We start from the raw sequence: 14,377 nt of genomic DNA, 5'->3' as shown, positions 1-14,377 counted from the left end.
GCGATATCTACGGTTGACAGAGACGATTTCCCATCATTCTTTGCGGTGAGGCAAGGCATCATAAGAAAACGGCCATGTCGTGGTGCTAGCAAATTGGTGGAAGAACGAACGAGCAATAATCTTTGTTAGAAGTGTACAGACAGGACTAAATAAAGTGGCTAGCTACTTTCCATATACTTTTGGAAGCTATATATTTATTTCCCACACTCAAATAAAAAGGAAGACAGTATGAGTGGTGGGACGCCCTACATCGGGAGTAAAATTAGCCTAATCTCGAAGGCCGAGATTCGCTATGAAGGAATTTTATACACAATTGACACCGAAAATTCGACTGTTGCTCTCGCCAAAGGTAAGCTAAAACATATACCTTGCAATCAAATAAGTCGATAAATTGAAAACACAATTTTTTTTTACTAGCAGTGGGGTGCAGGTATTTAGTCTGTCACTGTCAAATTGTTCACAATGCTAGTTAGCATAGCTAGTAGCTAGCTTCGTCGAATGCGTAATCATGCGTGTGGCAGGCTAGTTTAAGTTAGCAGAACTAATTTAACTAGCCCGTTTCACTGCAGACGCTCTGGCCTGTTTCATTCATGCGTTGTTGGTGCATTGCTTAGCTGACCGGTTAATCACTTCAGCTAACTTGCATGATTAGCTAGTAAACGTTAGCGGTTAATGTGGACGGGAAATCGGCTAGATAAAATGCTAACGACGTTGACCTTAATTTGATGGCTAGAAAGTACAAGTTAGCTAACTAGCGACAGTTCTATTGTTTCTCCAGTGGCAGCTGCCTGTTTGCACTGGTATGTGCATGCGCTCACTTGCATTCTTTGTTTACGTCCTGCACGGCGTTTCAATTTGTTAATACAAGACTGTACAATGAATGGTGGATGATCTTGCAGACAATCAATGATAGAAACACTGTTGTAATTTGTCTCTGCATTTGTTTATCCAAACAGTCCGCTCCTTTGGCACTGAGGACCGCCCTACTGACAGGCCAATTCCACCACGGGATGAAGTTTTTGAGTACATAATCTTCAGAGGGAGTGACATCAAGGACCTGACTGTTTGCGAGCCACCAAAAGCCACCAGCTCCCTGCCTCAGGACCCTGCCATTGTTCAAGTAAGCAGGACATTGATCTAGTCAATGATTCATTTGCAAATGTATTTGCTGTTTACATATTTAATAGTTCTGTATGTGGTTGTCTAACATGTTGTTTTCCCCAGTCCTCTATTGGATCCACCAATGCTCCACCCCCATCATTCCAGTCTGTGGGCTCATATGCACCCTTTAGCAGCAGGGCTCCTGTCCCCCCGTACAGCCAGTTTAACCCAAGCCCCCTGGTGTCCCAGCAGTTTGGAGTTGTCGGTGGAGGTTGGTACATTCATCTTGTTGATTTGCCATTCTATCATCTCTGAGATGTCTGAAAATAAGAATGATCTTGAAAGCTCTTGTATTGTCAGTGTGTAATGCAATGCTGTTGGAGCTAGTACTTTTTTCTTTAGCATATCTGCCTCTCAATATCATGCAATTTTATGTTCTATGCGATATGTTGCTTGCAGTTAACATCAGTGGAGAACTGCACTTCTTGCATTATAATCACACAACCTGTCTTTGATCATGACTCTCAGTTCCATTGCATTACACAAGTAATTGTCGATAAACACAGCGCGTGTTTACGGAAGACGGAGGCACCACCTGTGCTAATTAGCTATCTAGCATGCTCCAAACACCTGTGTGTAACTGTAGAAGGTTGCCAGAAATGTGACACTGAAAAATACTGTTGGCTTCAACTGTGATAAAGCTGGTTAAAACAGTGTACAGTAAGTGTATATTTTGCAGTTGTGAAATTATTTCGAAAGTAAAGGGCATTGTTTCTAGAACCGTATTGCAATTTATAATCGATTCATGTTTAAATTGAGTATTTGTGGCTCCTGAGTGGAGCAGAGGTCTAAGGCACTGCATGAGTGCTAGAGGTGTTACTACGGTCCCGGCTTCATGTGTGCCACAACCGGCCGTGGTCGGGAGTCCAATAGCACCGCTCGCACTTGGCCCGCCGTCGTCCGGGTTAGGGGAGGGTTTGGCCAGTGGGGCTTTACTTGACTCATCGCACTCTAGCGACTCTTTGTGGTGGGCCGGGTGCCTGCAGGCTCACCACGTATGCCAGTTGAACTGTTTCCTCTGACACATTGGTGCGGCTGGCTTCCGGGTTAAGCTGGCGGGTGTTAAGGAGCGCGGTTAGGCGGGTCATGTTTCAGTGGACGCATGACTTCACCTCTCCCAAGCCCATTGGGGAGCTGCAGCGATGAACCAAGATCGAATAATTGGGGAGAAAAGGGGGGTAAAATAATATGTATGTGTATATATATATATATGTGTGTGTAAAATAATATATATACTCATACTCTATATCTAGCTAATTTGGCTGTGTTGGCTGCCAGAGCCAGTCTACCTTTGAATATATCATATAATGTCCTTGGACCTTAAAGAGTAACGGTAGGCTCCTTAAGTGTTCATCTTGGGCTAACCCCTGCCTTGTCCTCTAGGTCGCACCAGTCCCCAGCTGGAGCCTCTGAGGAAGAGCCCTTCCCTGGAGCAAGCAGTGCAGACTTCCCCCACCACAGTGGGACAAAGGAGCCCAGCTGGCCCATCAGCCAGGCCCATCACTACCCCGGGCAACCAGAAGCCTCCTGACATCCTGGAACAGAGGAGGGGTGAGGCTGGCAGGGGAGGCTGTAGCCAGGCTTTGCCTGAACGTCCACAATACACTGCTGTCACACAGACTAGTCTACATTGCCTGTTTAGAACAATTGCTTGATTGCCTATCTCTCTAAGTGAAGCACCTGGCCATATGGCTTTCTAGTTTAGAATATTGTTGGTCTTGACTGATATGCCAAAATAATTGCGAGTTTGGTCCTTTTATTTTGTGCTGTTTAGGCCCTGAGGTTCAGAAAATACCCAGACCAGATTCTGAGCAAGGTGGTGGCGACAACCGGAATAACCGTCAATGTGGTGAGTTGGTTCTCATGAAATACCAGTGAACTTGTTAACCTGTAAGCTCTTGCCCTAGCTTCTGTTGTACACTGTCTTACTGGTGTTAATGTGCCCATGTTTTTCTGTCAAGATAAGATGTATATGGATTCAAACAAAATATAATTTAAATGCTGCTTTGCTATTGTTTGTCTGACTCTGCTGTCTTCCCAGCCGGTGGTCCTCCCCCTCAGCGCCGTGGTCGTGGAGGAGGTCACCGTGGAAGAGGCCGCTTCAACCCACACAGAGACGGTCCCATGAAGTTTGATCAAGACTTTGACTTTGAAACTGCCAACGCTCAGTTCAACAAGGAGGAGATTGAAAAAGAGTTTCAGAGTAAACTCAAACTGAAAGGTACTATTTGTAATTATTATAGCATGTTCCATGCAGCAGTAATGGCATGGCCTAGCCTGGGTTCCTACCTAAATTCCCAGGCTGCCACTGTTGACTTGGAACTTCTCAATGTTTTGTGTACTCTTTTTATCCTCTTAGCTTAATCCAAGTTTATGAAGAAAATTGTTTACCCCTTTTTAATTGTCTGTCATAGATGACAAGCCTGATAAACCAGAGAAGGCTCTTAATGGAGATGAGAAGGCAGATTCTGGAGTGGAGACCCAGAACAGTGAAGGCAATGCTGAGGAAGAGGAACCTGTGGTGGCCAACGTTTACTACGACAAGACTAAGTCCTTCTTTGACAACATCTCTTCTGATGATACAAGGCATGTCCCTTTTGCTCTCCAATTTTTCTATTTTTATTTGTGCTTTGTGGTATTGATAGTGTCTCATACTAATGGAAATCCAAAGCATGTCGGTTAGTCTTTGGCATTAAAGGTCTCATTTTTGTATTTACAGGAAAGCAGCTGAGCGATCTGGAGGTTCAGGATTCCCAAGAAGGCAGACTTGGGCTGAGGAGAGGAGGATGAATTCGGAGACCTTTGGCATCCCACTGAGGCACAACCGAGGCCGAGGAGGCTTCAGAGGAAGTCGTGGCGGCATGGGCTTCCGTGGGGGCAGAGGGCGTGCCATGAGCAGAGGTTCCTTTGGACCCCCCCACGGGGCCCCACCCGGCTTCAGGGGAGGATTCCGAGGAGGCAGCAGAGGTGGCCGGGAGTTTGTTGAATATGAATACAGGGTAAATCATTCCTTACCATTTGGTTTACACCACATGTAAAAATGTTGTGGACAACCCAACATCAGAGATAATGCAAGTGAAGTTCAATATGATGCAAATCTTTGCCTCAATATTAAAGGCTGGATGTGTGTTCAAGTCTAAACATGTTTTGCTTTATTCCAGAAGGATAACAAAGTGGCTGCGTAGTGCACCGGAGAGATGGATCCACCAAGAATTGTAGCCCTTCATGGTCCAGAAATATTTGTCAAAAAGAATGACGACATACTCTGTAAATTTGCCACCAGCACTGGGGTTGACTGCTTGATTTCAACGGGTGTGAATGCAGTTTCTTTACCAATTTCATTTTTTTCCCTCCCAAAAATACAACAGAGGATTATAATGTGCTTTTGAAAATTTGAGCGTTGTTTGATATTATACAGTAATCAGAGGGACAAGAACTTGTGTAAATATCGTACACCAGTGGAATTATTCAGTATTTTTGCATCTATTTGAGTTCCTTTCTTACTACAATTGTATTTGATAATGTTCTGTTGTGTAAAGATGTATGCAGAAGCCCGCTGATACTGTGAGTACTTTGATCACTGAAAAATAGCTTTATTTTTTGGGATATAGCCTGCAATGTACCTTAGGAGCACTAAAATCCTACATAGCCTGTCGGGGTCACAGTTTTTGTTTTTTTATATTCTCCTAGTGTATATCTTCGTAGCCGTTTATCCCGTGTTTTGACGTTCTGCTGTACTTTGCCAAGTTTCTTAGAGAAACTATTGTTTCAGTGTTCCTGCTAAAAGACTAAAATGTAAATGTTCTTGGGGTACATCAAGTAGATAAGTGGTTTACATCATAGGCTCACTTTTGTTGTAGAGATCCTGCTTTCAAATTAAGGTAGTCAGTTCAGACCTTTAACATAAGCTATTTATACAAGCTTGGAGTAGGTCAGACATCCTGAAAACACTTTGGATTTGAGAGTTTTCACTAATCGGGATAATGTTTTATAATCTTACTGAATATTGAATGAATGTATTTCTACTGCATCACGCTGTTATTTCTGCCCCAAAGATATTGTGTGGTTGCCACTTAACTTCTGGTTTTAGAAATGCATATGAATGAATTGATTCAGAGCTGTTGATGTTTTCTCTACCCCTAAGCATGACCTGTGGTTCCCAACACCTGCTAATGCTGGTCGCCAACTACAGGTCATGTTGGGAAGGACTGCAGTCTTTGTGATTCAGTGATGGGGTGTGCTGCATATTTTTGTTAAATGTAGTGTTGGTGACTATTGCCCTTTTTAGTGTAGTCAAAGGAGGCTTTTCTGCAACAATCATGGCTGAACTTGGAGCGTCAGTCATTAGAAATGTCTATCTAGCCTTCTCCATCTCCCCAGCGCTTGAATATGAAATAACTGCCATGTTTTAACTAGCTGCTTAACAAGTGTCTATGGAATTAAATCATTGTTGACCTCTAAATGTTTGCCCTGCAAGAGAAGATGGCTGCTTCTGGCCTAGACTGCTGTGTAACCAGATTGATCTTGTCCCCAGACTGGGAGCATTGGGCTACTTATTCTGTTTGTTTCAAAACAATTTGCAATTCAAGTGTTACTGATGTATGTTGACCATTTCTCTAGCAGACAGTCTTGCTTTACCTGATGGTCTATTGGCATGCTTGCTCCTTGTATGGTGTTGCATCTGAAACAACAATCTGGTGTGCTCAACTCTAAACAGAAAGATGCTGGTGTTTTTTGTTTTTCAGTCCCACTAATGCAACTTCAGTGAGTAATAGTATCATTCACCAGCTGTATTGACATTGTAGTAGCATGGCACAGAAGTGATTCTAACGCAAGCTTGTCCTGAAAAAAGAAATTGAGGACTGCACATCTATTTGTTGAAGTGACAAAATATGTTGGGGGAGAGTAAAGGGCTGTATAACTTGGGAAAAATCTTCATTCAGCCATCAGAGAATTTTCTTCACAACTAGGTTTGAGTATACATTCATAGATTTATTTTAAGTCCAACTGCTAAATTTACATGAGGTTGAAGGAAACAAATTCACTTGTTGGAAGTTAGATGAAAAGTAGTGAAGTTACTCCAGGCCTTAAAACCAATCTACTAAGCTTCTGGAAGAATTCCTAGTGATCCAATTCCAGCATTTGTAATAAACCGCATCGGTGCTTTAAGCTTGCTATGTTTGTCCCTTTCCCTATGCTTGTGGAAGTCTATTGAGCACTGTCTATTGTCCAGCACTTGCAGTTTGGAGGATTGTCCATAAAATCATACCTCTTGAAGCGATTCAGATTTTTAATGGGATATTTTCTTTTTATAAGATAAAGGGATGTGAACTGGATGTTGAGGCCAGCGTTTAATGCGGGTGGGTTTTTCAGATGTTCTCACTTTTTGTCAGTATGTTTGGGAGTGGTCATGCATTTATCTTTCTCTCAATTGACCTACAGTATGATGACAATATGTAAGATGTACTATTTGAAAACACTACAAAATAAACCTGATCTAGAACATAAAAAATGTTGGGCAGCTAGGCCAATATATCCTGTAGTTCATAAATGTGCAGTTTGACTGAATTGTTGTACAGATTGATAATACAGATCAATGTATGGCAGCCTTAGCCTCGTATGAATCATCCTGATCCGTGAGATCAGGATGGCTTGTACGGGGCTATGGCAGCCTTGCCTTGTGATTAAACACAAAATAATGACTCCGAACAAGGATTATACACAGGAGCCTGGGCAGTTGCAATAACCACATCGGTGTAAGGTCCAGAGCTAATTTGAGATTTCAAACAGTACATATTACCTACATATTGCTGTAAAGTTTTGATTACATTAGTTACTCCTGACCTCTGGAATAATAAAGCCAGATATTGTTTCTAAATAAAGCAGTTGAACAGCATGGTGTACTTCAAGTGGGCTCACCCTCTGCAGATAGGTTTTTACTCTATAAAAATAAACAATTGTTCAATAGCCATCTCCTTGTTTTTATTATATTGACAGTTGAGTTGCTTTCCAAGAATTGTGTACACTACAAGTTCTACATTACTCAGTTCACATATTTTTCAAGATTTTAGGAGAAATGTAGTTATTGCCTTCTAGCAAACCTTCCAGGCACATAGCATTTGTGTATGTCCATCTTTTATAATTACTTTTTGGGGCTCTAACTTCAGTTACTATTTGAAATGTTTATGGTCATGGTATTTTCTAGAGAAGGGGGAACATGTATATGTAGTTTGAAAATGTATTTGAGTTAATTTTTATAGACATGCTTCTGTGGAAAGCATTGGGTTGACTTTTTCTGTAGTTTGTTTACAAATATTAGATTGACATGCGCACTAGCACGGGCAGGGCCGTTTTTTCACTTTGCTCCTAAGCTACTTCTCGTCCTACTCCTGTCCAAAACAACTGGATAGATGAACGCGATATAGCAGGAAGCATCAATTAGCCTATCCACAGGTTAGCAGGAGTCTATATCAGGGTAAGGACACGGGAATATGGATTGAAATTGAACGGGCGAATTTTCGACTAAAATTAACGAAAATCCCTGTTTCCACTAGTTCCCATAGCCACAAAGCCAGGATGGCTATATCGTAATAATCCTGAAAACAAAAATTGGCTTTTGGGTCATAATTTAAGGTTCGGGTTAGGCATAAGATTAGCAGTGTGGATAAGATATGGAACGCCTTTTTGGTTTTAAAGCACGTGGTCAAAACGCGATCTTTTTAATGCTGTGTGTGTAAAGTAAACAGGTGCAGGCTCTAAATTAACGCCTACATGCGTCAAATAAGCGCGTGCAAATATGCTTGCAGGCGGTTTAACATGTGCTAAATAAACTACTGCAAGCGGTCCTGTGCACGTCAAATTAACGCCTACAGCTGCTATACACCCACACGCTAACTTAACGCGTTCTTTAATATTCTAATTCTACTAGCCAATTTCCCTAGCTTCTCCTTTCAAACAGATTTCACAGTTTGAAGGAACTTCCTTTTCCACTGCAAACATAGTTTGAACCTTTACGAGGTAACGGTTTTGTCTTTGAAATTTGTTACTGAATCGTAAAGTTTATCAGCTAGTTTACAGTGGAAAGATCGGTTTCTCATCACTGGCTATAAAATGCAGCTAACATTAATCTAGCACCAGGATCAGCAGTGCTTAGCATAAGCTAAATCAGATACTTGCTAGCTAATTTAGCTAACGCCGGTAGCCTCGAACCTCGGCCATATTATATTGTAATGACCGGACTAGATCATAAAGGAACAATTGTCCAGACAGAGGATTTAGTTTACGAATTGACGGTTTATTAACCCAACTTCACACAGGCTACTGTTTGGCCGTAGCCCATGCCAAATAAATGAAGGATAGCCCACAAACCAACCGTGACCTTCTCTTGTGAAGCCCAGACGTAAGAGAAAGAACAATGGCTAAACCTGGTCTTAACTTGCAATGCTCCATCCCCCTGCCCACCCACGCCACCACCAGGATGCCCGGCATCAGAACATTCCAGGCATTCCCATGATTGGCAGATAGCAGGTTGATTGGCATGTCGGACCCTGCGAACACTGGGTACTGTTATGTACAACACAACCAACTAATAGCCTAACACATAACACACAGCTGTCTGTGCGGGTCGCTACAATATCATATAGTTGGCCTCAAACTTTGCCCGGTCACACTAATAGCCGCAGTGAACGACACCGTCTTGTGTTTTATTAAAAGCCCTGCTGAAAATACATGTAAACTATAACAGCCACGGAAACATTGGACTGTGTTAATACTGTAATGAAACAGGGAGAGAGCAGGTCTCGAACCCTCAACCTTCTAGCCCGAAGTCCAGCGCGCTATCGACTGCGGCAGAGTCGATTTCGGCGTTTATAAACCCAGGGTCGTTACAATACTGTAGGGACCCGCACAGACAGTTGTGCTCAGCTCCAACAGTTCCCAGTGGGGGCTCCCATGGAGAGGGTGGGAGTGGATGTAGTTGGGCCGTTCCCCACCACAGACAGTGGAAACCGCTGGGTGCTCACGGCTATGGACTATTTCACAAAATGCCTGAGGCCTATGCTCTGCCTGACCAGGAGGCAGAGACCATCGTCGACGCCCTGACAGCGGGGATGTTCAGCAGGTTTGGAGCTGCGGAGTCCATCCACAGCGACCAAGGCAGAAACTTTGAGTCCCGTGTGTTCGCCACCATGTGTGAGAGGCTGGGTATGCACAAGACCCGCACTATTCCTCTCCATCCTCAAAGTGATGGCCTTGTGGAGCTCTTCAACAAAACGCTTGGACAGCAGCTGGCCATCGTCTCTGCCAAACACCAGCGTGACTGGGACAAGCACCTGCCTATGGTCCTCATGGCATGCCGTTTCGCTGTCCAAGACTCCACCTCCTGCACGCCTGCCCTCCTCATGCTGGGGAGAGAGATCCGCACCCCAGCGGAGATGGCGTTTGGTCGGCCCCTGGATAGCCCTCATGTTCCCCCGGGGCCGGAGTATGCCCGGAGACTCCAGGACCGCCTGGAGACAGCCCACAACTTCGCCAGAGAGCAGCTGGCGAATGCAGGTGTGAGGCAGAAGAGGAACTATGACGTGCACACCCGGGGAAGGCACTTTGTGGCTGGGGAGCTGGTCTGGGTCTACAGCCCCCTAAGGAAAAAAGGCAGATGCCCCAAGTTGGACAGTCACTGGGTGGGGCCCTGCAGCGTCCTGGAGAGGGTAGGGGAGGTTGTGTACCGGGTGCAGCTTCCTTCCAGGGGGAGAAAGGTGGCACTGCACCGGGACAGGTTAGCCCCATAGAGGGGCCGCTTCTCCCCAAACCCCAGGGACCCCCACAATTTCCCTCTCTGGCAATGACATTCTCCAGGCACCCACCCCCAGGTGCCGTCGACAAGGCTCCAGACGGCCCACTCCCCCTGTCTCCCTCCCTGTGTCACCGCGTGGTTCCCCGGTGCCACGGACTGTATTCCCCGTTCCCGCTTCCTTGTCCCCCATATCCCTTCCTTCATCCCCTGGGTCCCAGAGGGGCAGCCCCCTGCCACGGATGGAGCCCCCTGTTTCACATCTGGACACTCTGCAACCATCACGGCCACGCAGGCAAAGGAGACCTCCGGGTCGCTTCAGAGACTTTGTTCCCTCGGGGACGAGGGACTTTGTGGTGGGGGGGCTGTGTAGCGACCCGCACAGACAGTTGTGGGTTATGTGTTAGGCTATTAGTGGATTGTGTCGTACTTACCAGTGTTCGCGGGGTCATGCCAATCAACCTGCTATCTGCCAATCACGGGAATGCCTGGAATGTTCTGATACCGGGCAGCCTGGTGGTTGGCGGAGTGGCGTGGAGGGGGGTTGGGCAGGGGGATGGAGCATTGGAAGTTAAGACCGGGTTTAGCCATTGTTCTCTCTCTTACGTCTGGGCTTCACAAGAGAAGGTCACGGTTGGTTTGTAATGTACCTTTCATTTATTTGGCGTGGGCTACGGCCAAACAGAAGCCTGTGTTAAGTTGGGTTAATAAACCGTCCATTCGTTAACTCAATCCTCTGTCTGGACAATTGTTCCTTCATGATCTAGTCAGGTCATTACGATACTATCAAGGTAAATTACATACTAGCAAGATTGTTGCTTGGATGCAGGGCCAGGCATACGTAGATTAAACGGAGATGCTCAAAATCCTGGTAGTTCTCGATTTTTGGACTATTGTCTTTATTTTGCTTTATCATTGACTTAATTTGTAAGTCGCTCTGGATAAGAGCGTCTGCTAAATGACTTAAATGTAAATGTTTAGACAAGCTACCTAAATGTGACTTATCGGCTAGTACTGAAGCAGGACATGTTTTTGAGCTACGTTTTTAGCCCAAAGCCTTGTATTTAAGCAAAACAACAACTTAAGGTAGGCAACTTCTTCAGCCTGACAGGCTTTCGTTTAAATGCTAGCGTTAGCTGCGCTAGCTCGGTATTAGCATGAACACAGAAAAGCTCACATATAGCAAATTTGGCTAGTGACAACCTTGTAAAACCTTTGCTAATGTTACATGTCAGCTTTCGAACAGAGTAGACTTTAATGTGCACGTTCACTTTTTGAATATTTATATTCCATCGAAGCTTATTTGGGTAAAATAACTTCAGGCATATACCCAGTACTTCTTCAAAGGAATAGGGTTCCCATTCCTTCCGCTTTATTTTCACACAACTGTGTCTTGCAGAAGGGAACATTGAAGGGGAGTTTGGAGTGGGCAAGGGGGAGGCTGAAGACCTGATTCATTAAGTATCATTTAATTCAGGTGATTCTCACCTGGTTGGCATGCATGCACAACATGACAAGGTATGCAACATTAAGCCCAATCAAATAGCCAATGTTATTAAAACATGCATCCCAGTCAAGCAGTGTTTGTCAGTTGTGTTAATGTTATGAACTACAAACAATCTATGGTTCATGGAGTCAATAAATCAATTGAAAGTGACTACAATTAGACATTTTAAAACTGTGCCAGTAAAGATTACAAAAGTAATGTGCTCTTTACATTTTTTCCAGACACTTCAATCTGACACTCTTGTTAATGTTTGACGTCAGGCAAAACGTCTTCAGCCACCGTAGGACGGAGAGCCCCTGGTTGGCATTTGACGGCAGTGTCTGTACCAGGAAAGGAAGTTAGAAGATAGGGCCCCATGATATCGAAGTTTCTTACCATTTCCACTGCAGCCCAGTTGATATCGATTTTAAAAACCTAGAACAATAGATTGTGTAGCACAATGTACAACTCCAGTTTGCCTATTGTCACAACAAATATCAATTATACATTTTTACATACGTCAGAGTGCATTTTATTTTATAGCTCTGCTTTCAACGCCATCCTGACCTAGAAACTCGTTAGCAGACTCAGGGTTCTGGGTGTAAATTCTGTAATAACAAATGTAGATTTTTTTACATTATCATGAGAATGTGTATCCCCAGAATGGACCCGACGCTACCATGGTACACATGAGTACATGAAGGAGCTGTGGGACCTGACATAATGGTGATACGTCAACAGTCTCAGCGTAAACAAAACAAAGTAGCTGGTGATACTTCACCATTCTCCAGAAAAGCAGATCTCCATGTCATCTCCATGTCAATGTACAGTAGATGTACTGTACATTGACATGGAGATGATCAGCAGCTTCAAGTTCCTGGGCACCCTGATATCCTTTTCTGCCCTCAGTTACTTCACTCAAAGTCCCACTTGTGCTTCTCCACTACCCTTAAACTTGCTGCACCATGACCTATGTACCAACTACAGTGTATTTTGCCATTACACATGTAAATGAAATGTCCATATTTACTGGAAGATTTATTTATGGTAACATAGTCCCTTGACATACATGACTTAACTACTTTGCATAATGCTCAGTTTACCCACTAAGAAATCATACATGTATTAAAATATTAAAGCTGCATTATGTATTACTGTGTCCAATTGATTCTGGTTGGTTGTAATGTTTTTGAAAACTTTCACTACACAACTTTATTTTGCTGATGGACAATCCTGTCGGAAACTTTAATATCAATTATTTTGGGACCCATCACCAATTAACATTGGCTGCAGTATTCCGAACTTACTAGGTAGTCATGCAATAAAGGTTTTGGATAATTCCCTTTTAAATTAATTATTTAAATCAAATAAAATGTTATTTGTCACATGCGCCAAATACAAGGTGTAGACCTTACAGTGAAATGCTTACTTACAAGCCCTTAACCAACAATGCGGTAAAAAAAAAAAAGATAAGTCAATAATTAAAGAGCATTCAGTAAAATAGTAGCGAGGCTATATACAGGGGATACCGGTACAGAGAATGTGCGGGGGCGCCGGTTAGTCAAGTTAATAAATACATGTAGGCAGAGATATTAAAGTGACTACGCATAGATAGAGTAGCAGCAAATAGTCTGGGTAGCCATTTAATTAGATGTTCAGTAGTCTTATGGCTTGGGGGTAGAATCTGTTTAGAAGCCTCTTGGACCTAGACTTGGCTCTCCGGTCCTGCTTGCCGTGTGGTAGCAGAGAGAACTGTAGCTGTGGCTCCACTGGCAATCCCAGCCTAGGAATGCTGAAGCTCCCGAAGTGAAAATGAAAACCTTCTCCATGGTTAAAGGGTATGTGTTCCCCCCTGAAAACAGGGAAGGGGGGGACATTAAAGTCCATAAGTAACACTTGTTGGAGAACAATACTCTAAGTAAAAGTAGTTTGGGATTTAATTTATCTATTACATTCTTAGGGGGCCCATGGAAGAATAAGGCTATAAAATGCTGTCCCACAGTTGTGAGAGTAATTTGGTGATGTTTTACTGATGTGGGCCATATTACTTCAATGATCATGGTTTTGCATCTAACCTTCCACCTCCAGAAGCCAGTCCCTCCAGAAACATGACTCTTCTCTCGATCGCTCTTTGATTGGTACCAGGTGGGGAGCGCTCTGCTTTGAAGAGAGAAGCTATGTCTGGCCAAAAGAGATTTCTCAGCGTAGATGAAAACCTCTCTGAAGAAGCTTGAGTGTCTATTCATGTAAGGCAGGAAACCTAGATACTCCAGACCCTTTTTGAATCTATAAAGTAAAAAAAGTCAATGAATTTGCCCTGAAGAATTTAACTAAACTTGAGATTCCTTAGATATATGGAAACTCACTACTCAAGAGCATCCCGTATCCTTCTAAGTAAAACTTTGTGGCTGACTCCACCAGGGCATCCCTCTCCAATGTACGAATGAATCGCACTGGACCCAACATGACCGCTTCCTGTGCCTCATCGATTAGCAAAACAATAAACTGATTATCACTACCCTTAAAAAAGATTGACTGCCAACAAAAGGAAACCAAAACCATGTGGAAAAGTATTCATGAACTACAAGCCAATTTTTTTTCAAACTTAGTGCTAATTAACAGTAACAACATCCATCAAAGTATAAAGTTACTTACCTTCTCCAACTTCTCTCTGAAGTCATATTCCGCAATTTCTTTCAGTTCTGGCACAGGAGGTTGTAGGCTACACACTTGCCTGTATAGCCTCTCTGAAAAAAATGTGTCTCTACACCCCCATGTACCAGACAGACAGCAGTCATGGGGCCCACCTGTTTGTATACGCCATTATAGAGTGCTGTCACACAGAAGACAAACCGTAAATAAAGGACACATTACATACAAAAATCAAATATCTTACTCAAGTCATATATATTGCCATAAACAAACATGTCTTTGTTGGTGTA

The 14,377-nt window shown here is 43.5% G+C and overlaps 1 protein-coding gene across 2 annotated transcripts; it reads left to right on the top strand.

Annotated features, from left to right (window-relative positions):
* The first annotated feature begins 39 nt into the window (after positions 1-39).
* On the top strand, positions 40-7,132 carry LOC115167045 (protein LSM14 homolog A). Of its 2 annotated transcripts, none has more exons than XM_029721083.1 (9): positions 40-349; positions 957-1,120; positions 1,225-1,372; positions 2,545-2,712; positions 2,936-3,010; positions 3,203-3,382; positions 3,576-3,747; positions 3,881-4,160; positions 4,326-7,132. In XM_029721083.1, the coding sequence occupies exons 1-9, from the start codon at positions 229-231 to the stop codon at positions 4,344-4,346; spliced, it is 1,329 nt and encodes a 442-aa protein (XP_029576943.1). In that variant the 5' UTR covers positions 40-228; the 3' UTR covers positions 4,347-7,132. The 2 variants fall into 2 exon arrangements, with proteins under 2 accessions (XP_029576943.1, XP_029576941.1); XM_029721081.1 differs by having other exon boundaries at positions 4,323-7,132.
* The last annotated feature ends 7,245 nt before the right edge of the window (positions 7,133-14,377 follow it).

The sequence above is a fragment of the Salmo trutta genome, chromosome 29 (genome assembly GCF_901001165.1).
Source record: "Salmo trutta chromosome 29, fSalTru1.1, whole genome shotgun sequence".
NCBI classification, from domain to species: domain Eukaryota; kingdom Metazoa; phylum Chordata; class Actinopteri; order Salmoniformes; family Salmonidae; genus Salmo; species Salmo trutta.
This window is presented reverse-complemented; position numbering and strand designations above follow the sequence as displayed.

What these genes read in the sequence shown, in the direction of transcription:
- LOC115167045 (XM_029721081.1), top strand. Translation starts at nt 229, where the DNA reads ATGAGTGGTGGGACGCCCTACATCGGGAGTAAAATTAGCCTAATCTCG. An exon ending in ATCTCTTCTGATGATACAAG is followed by an intron (nt 3,748 to 3,880) that starts GCATGTCCCTTT and finishes TTGTATTTACAG; the next exon opens with GAAAGCAGCTGAGCGATCTG. An exon ending in TTGTTGAATATGAATACAGG is followed by an intron (nt 4,161 to 4,322) that starts GTAAATCATTCC and finishes GCTTTATTCCAG; the next exon opens with AAGGATAACAAAGTGGCTGC.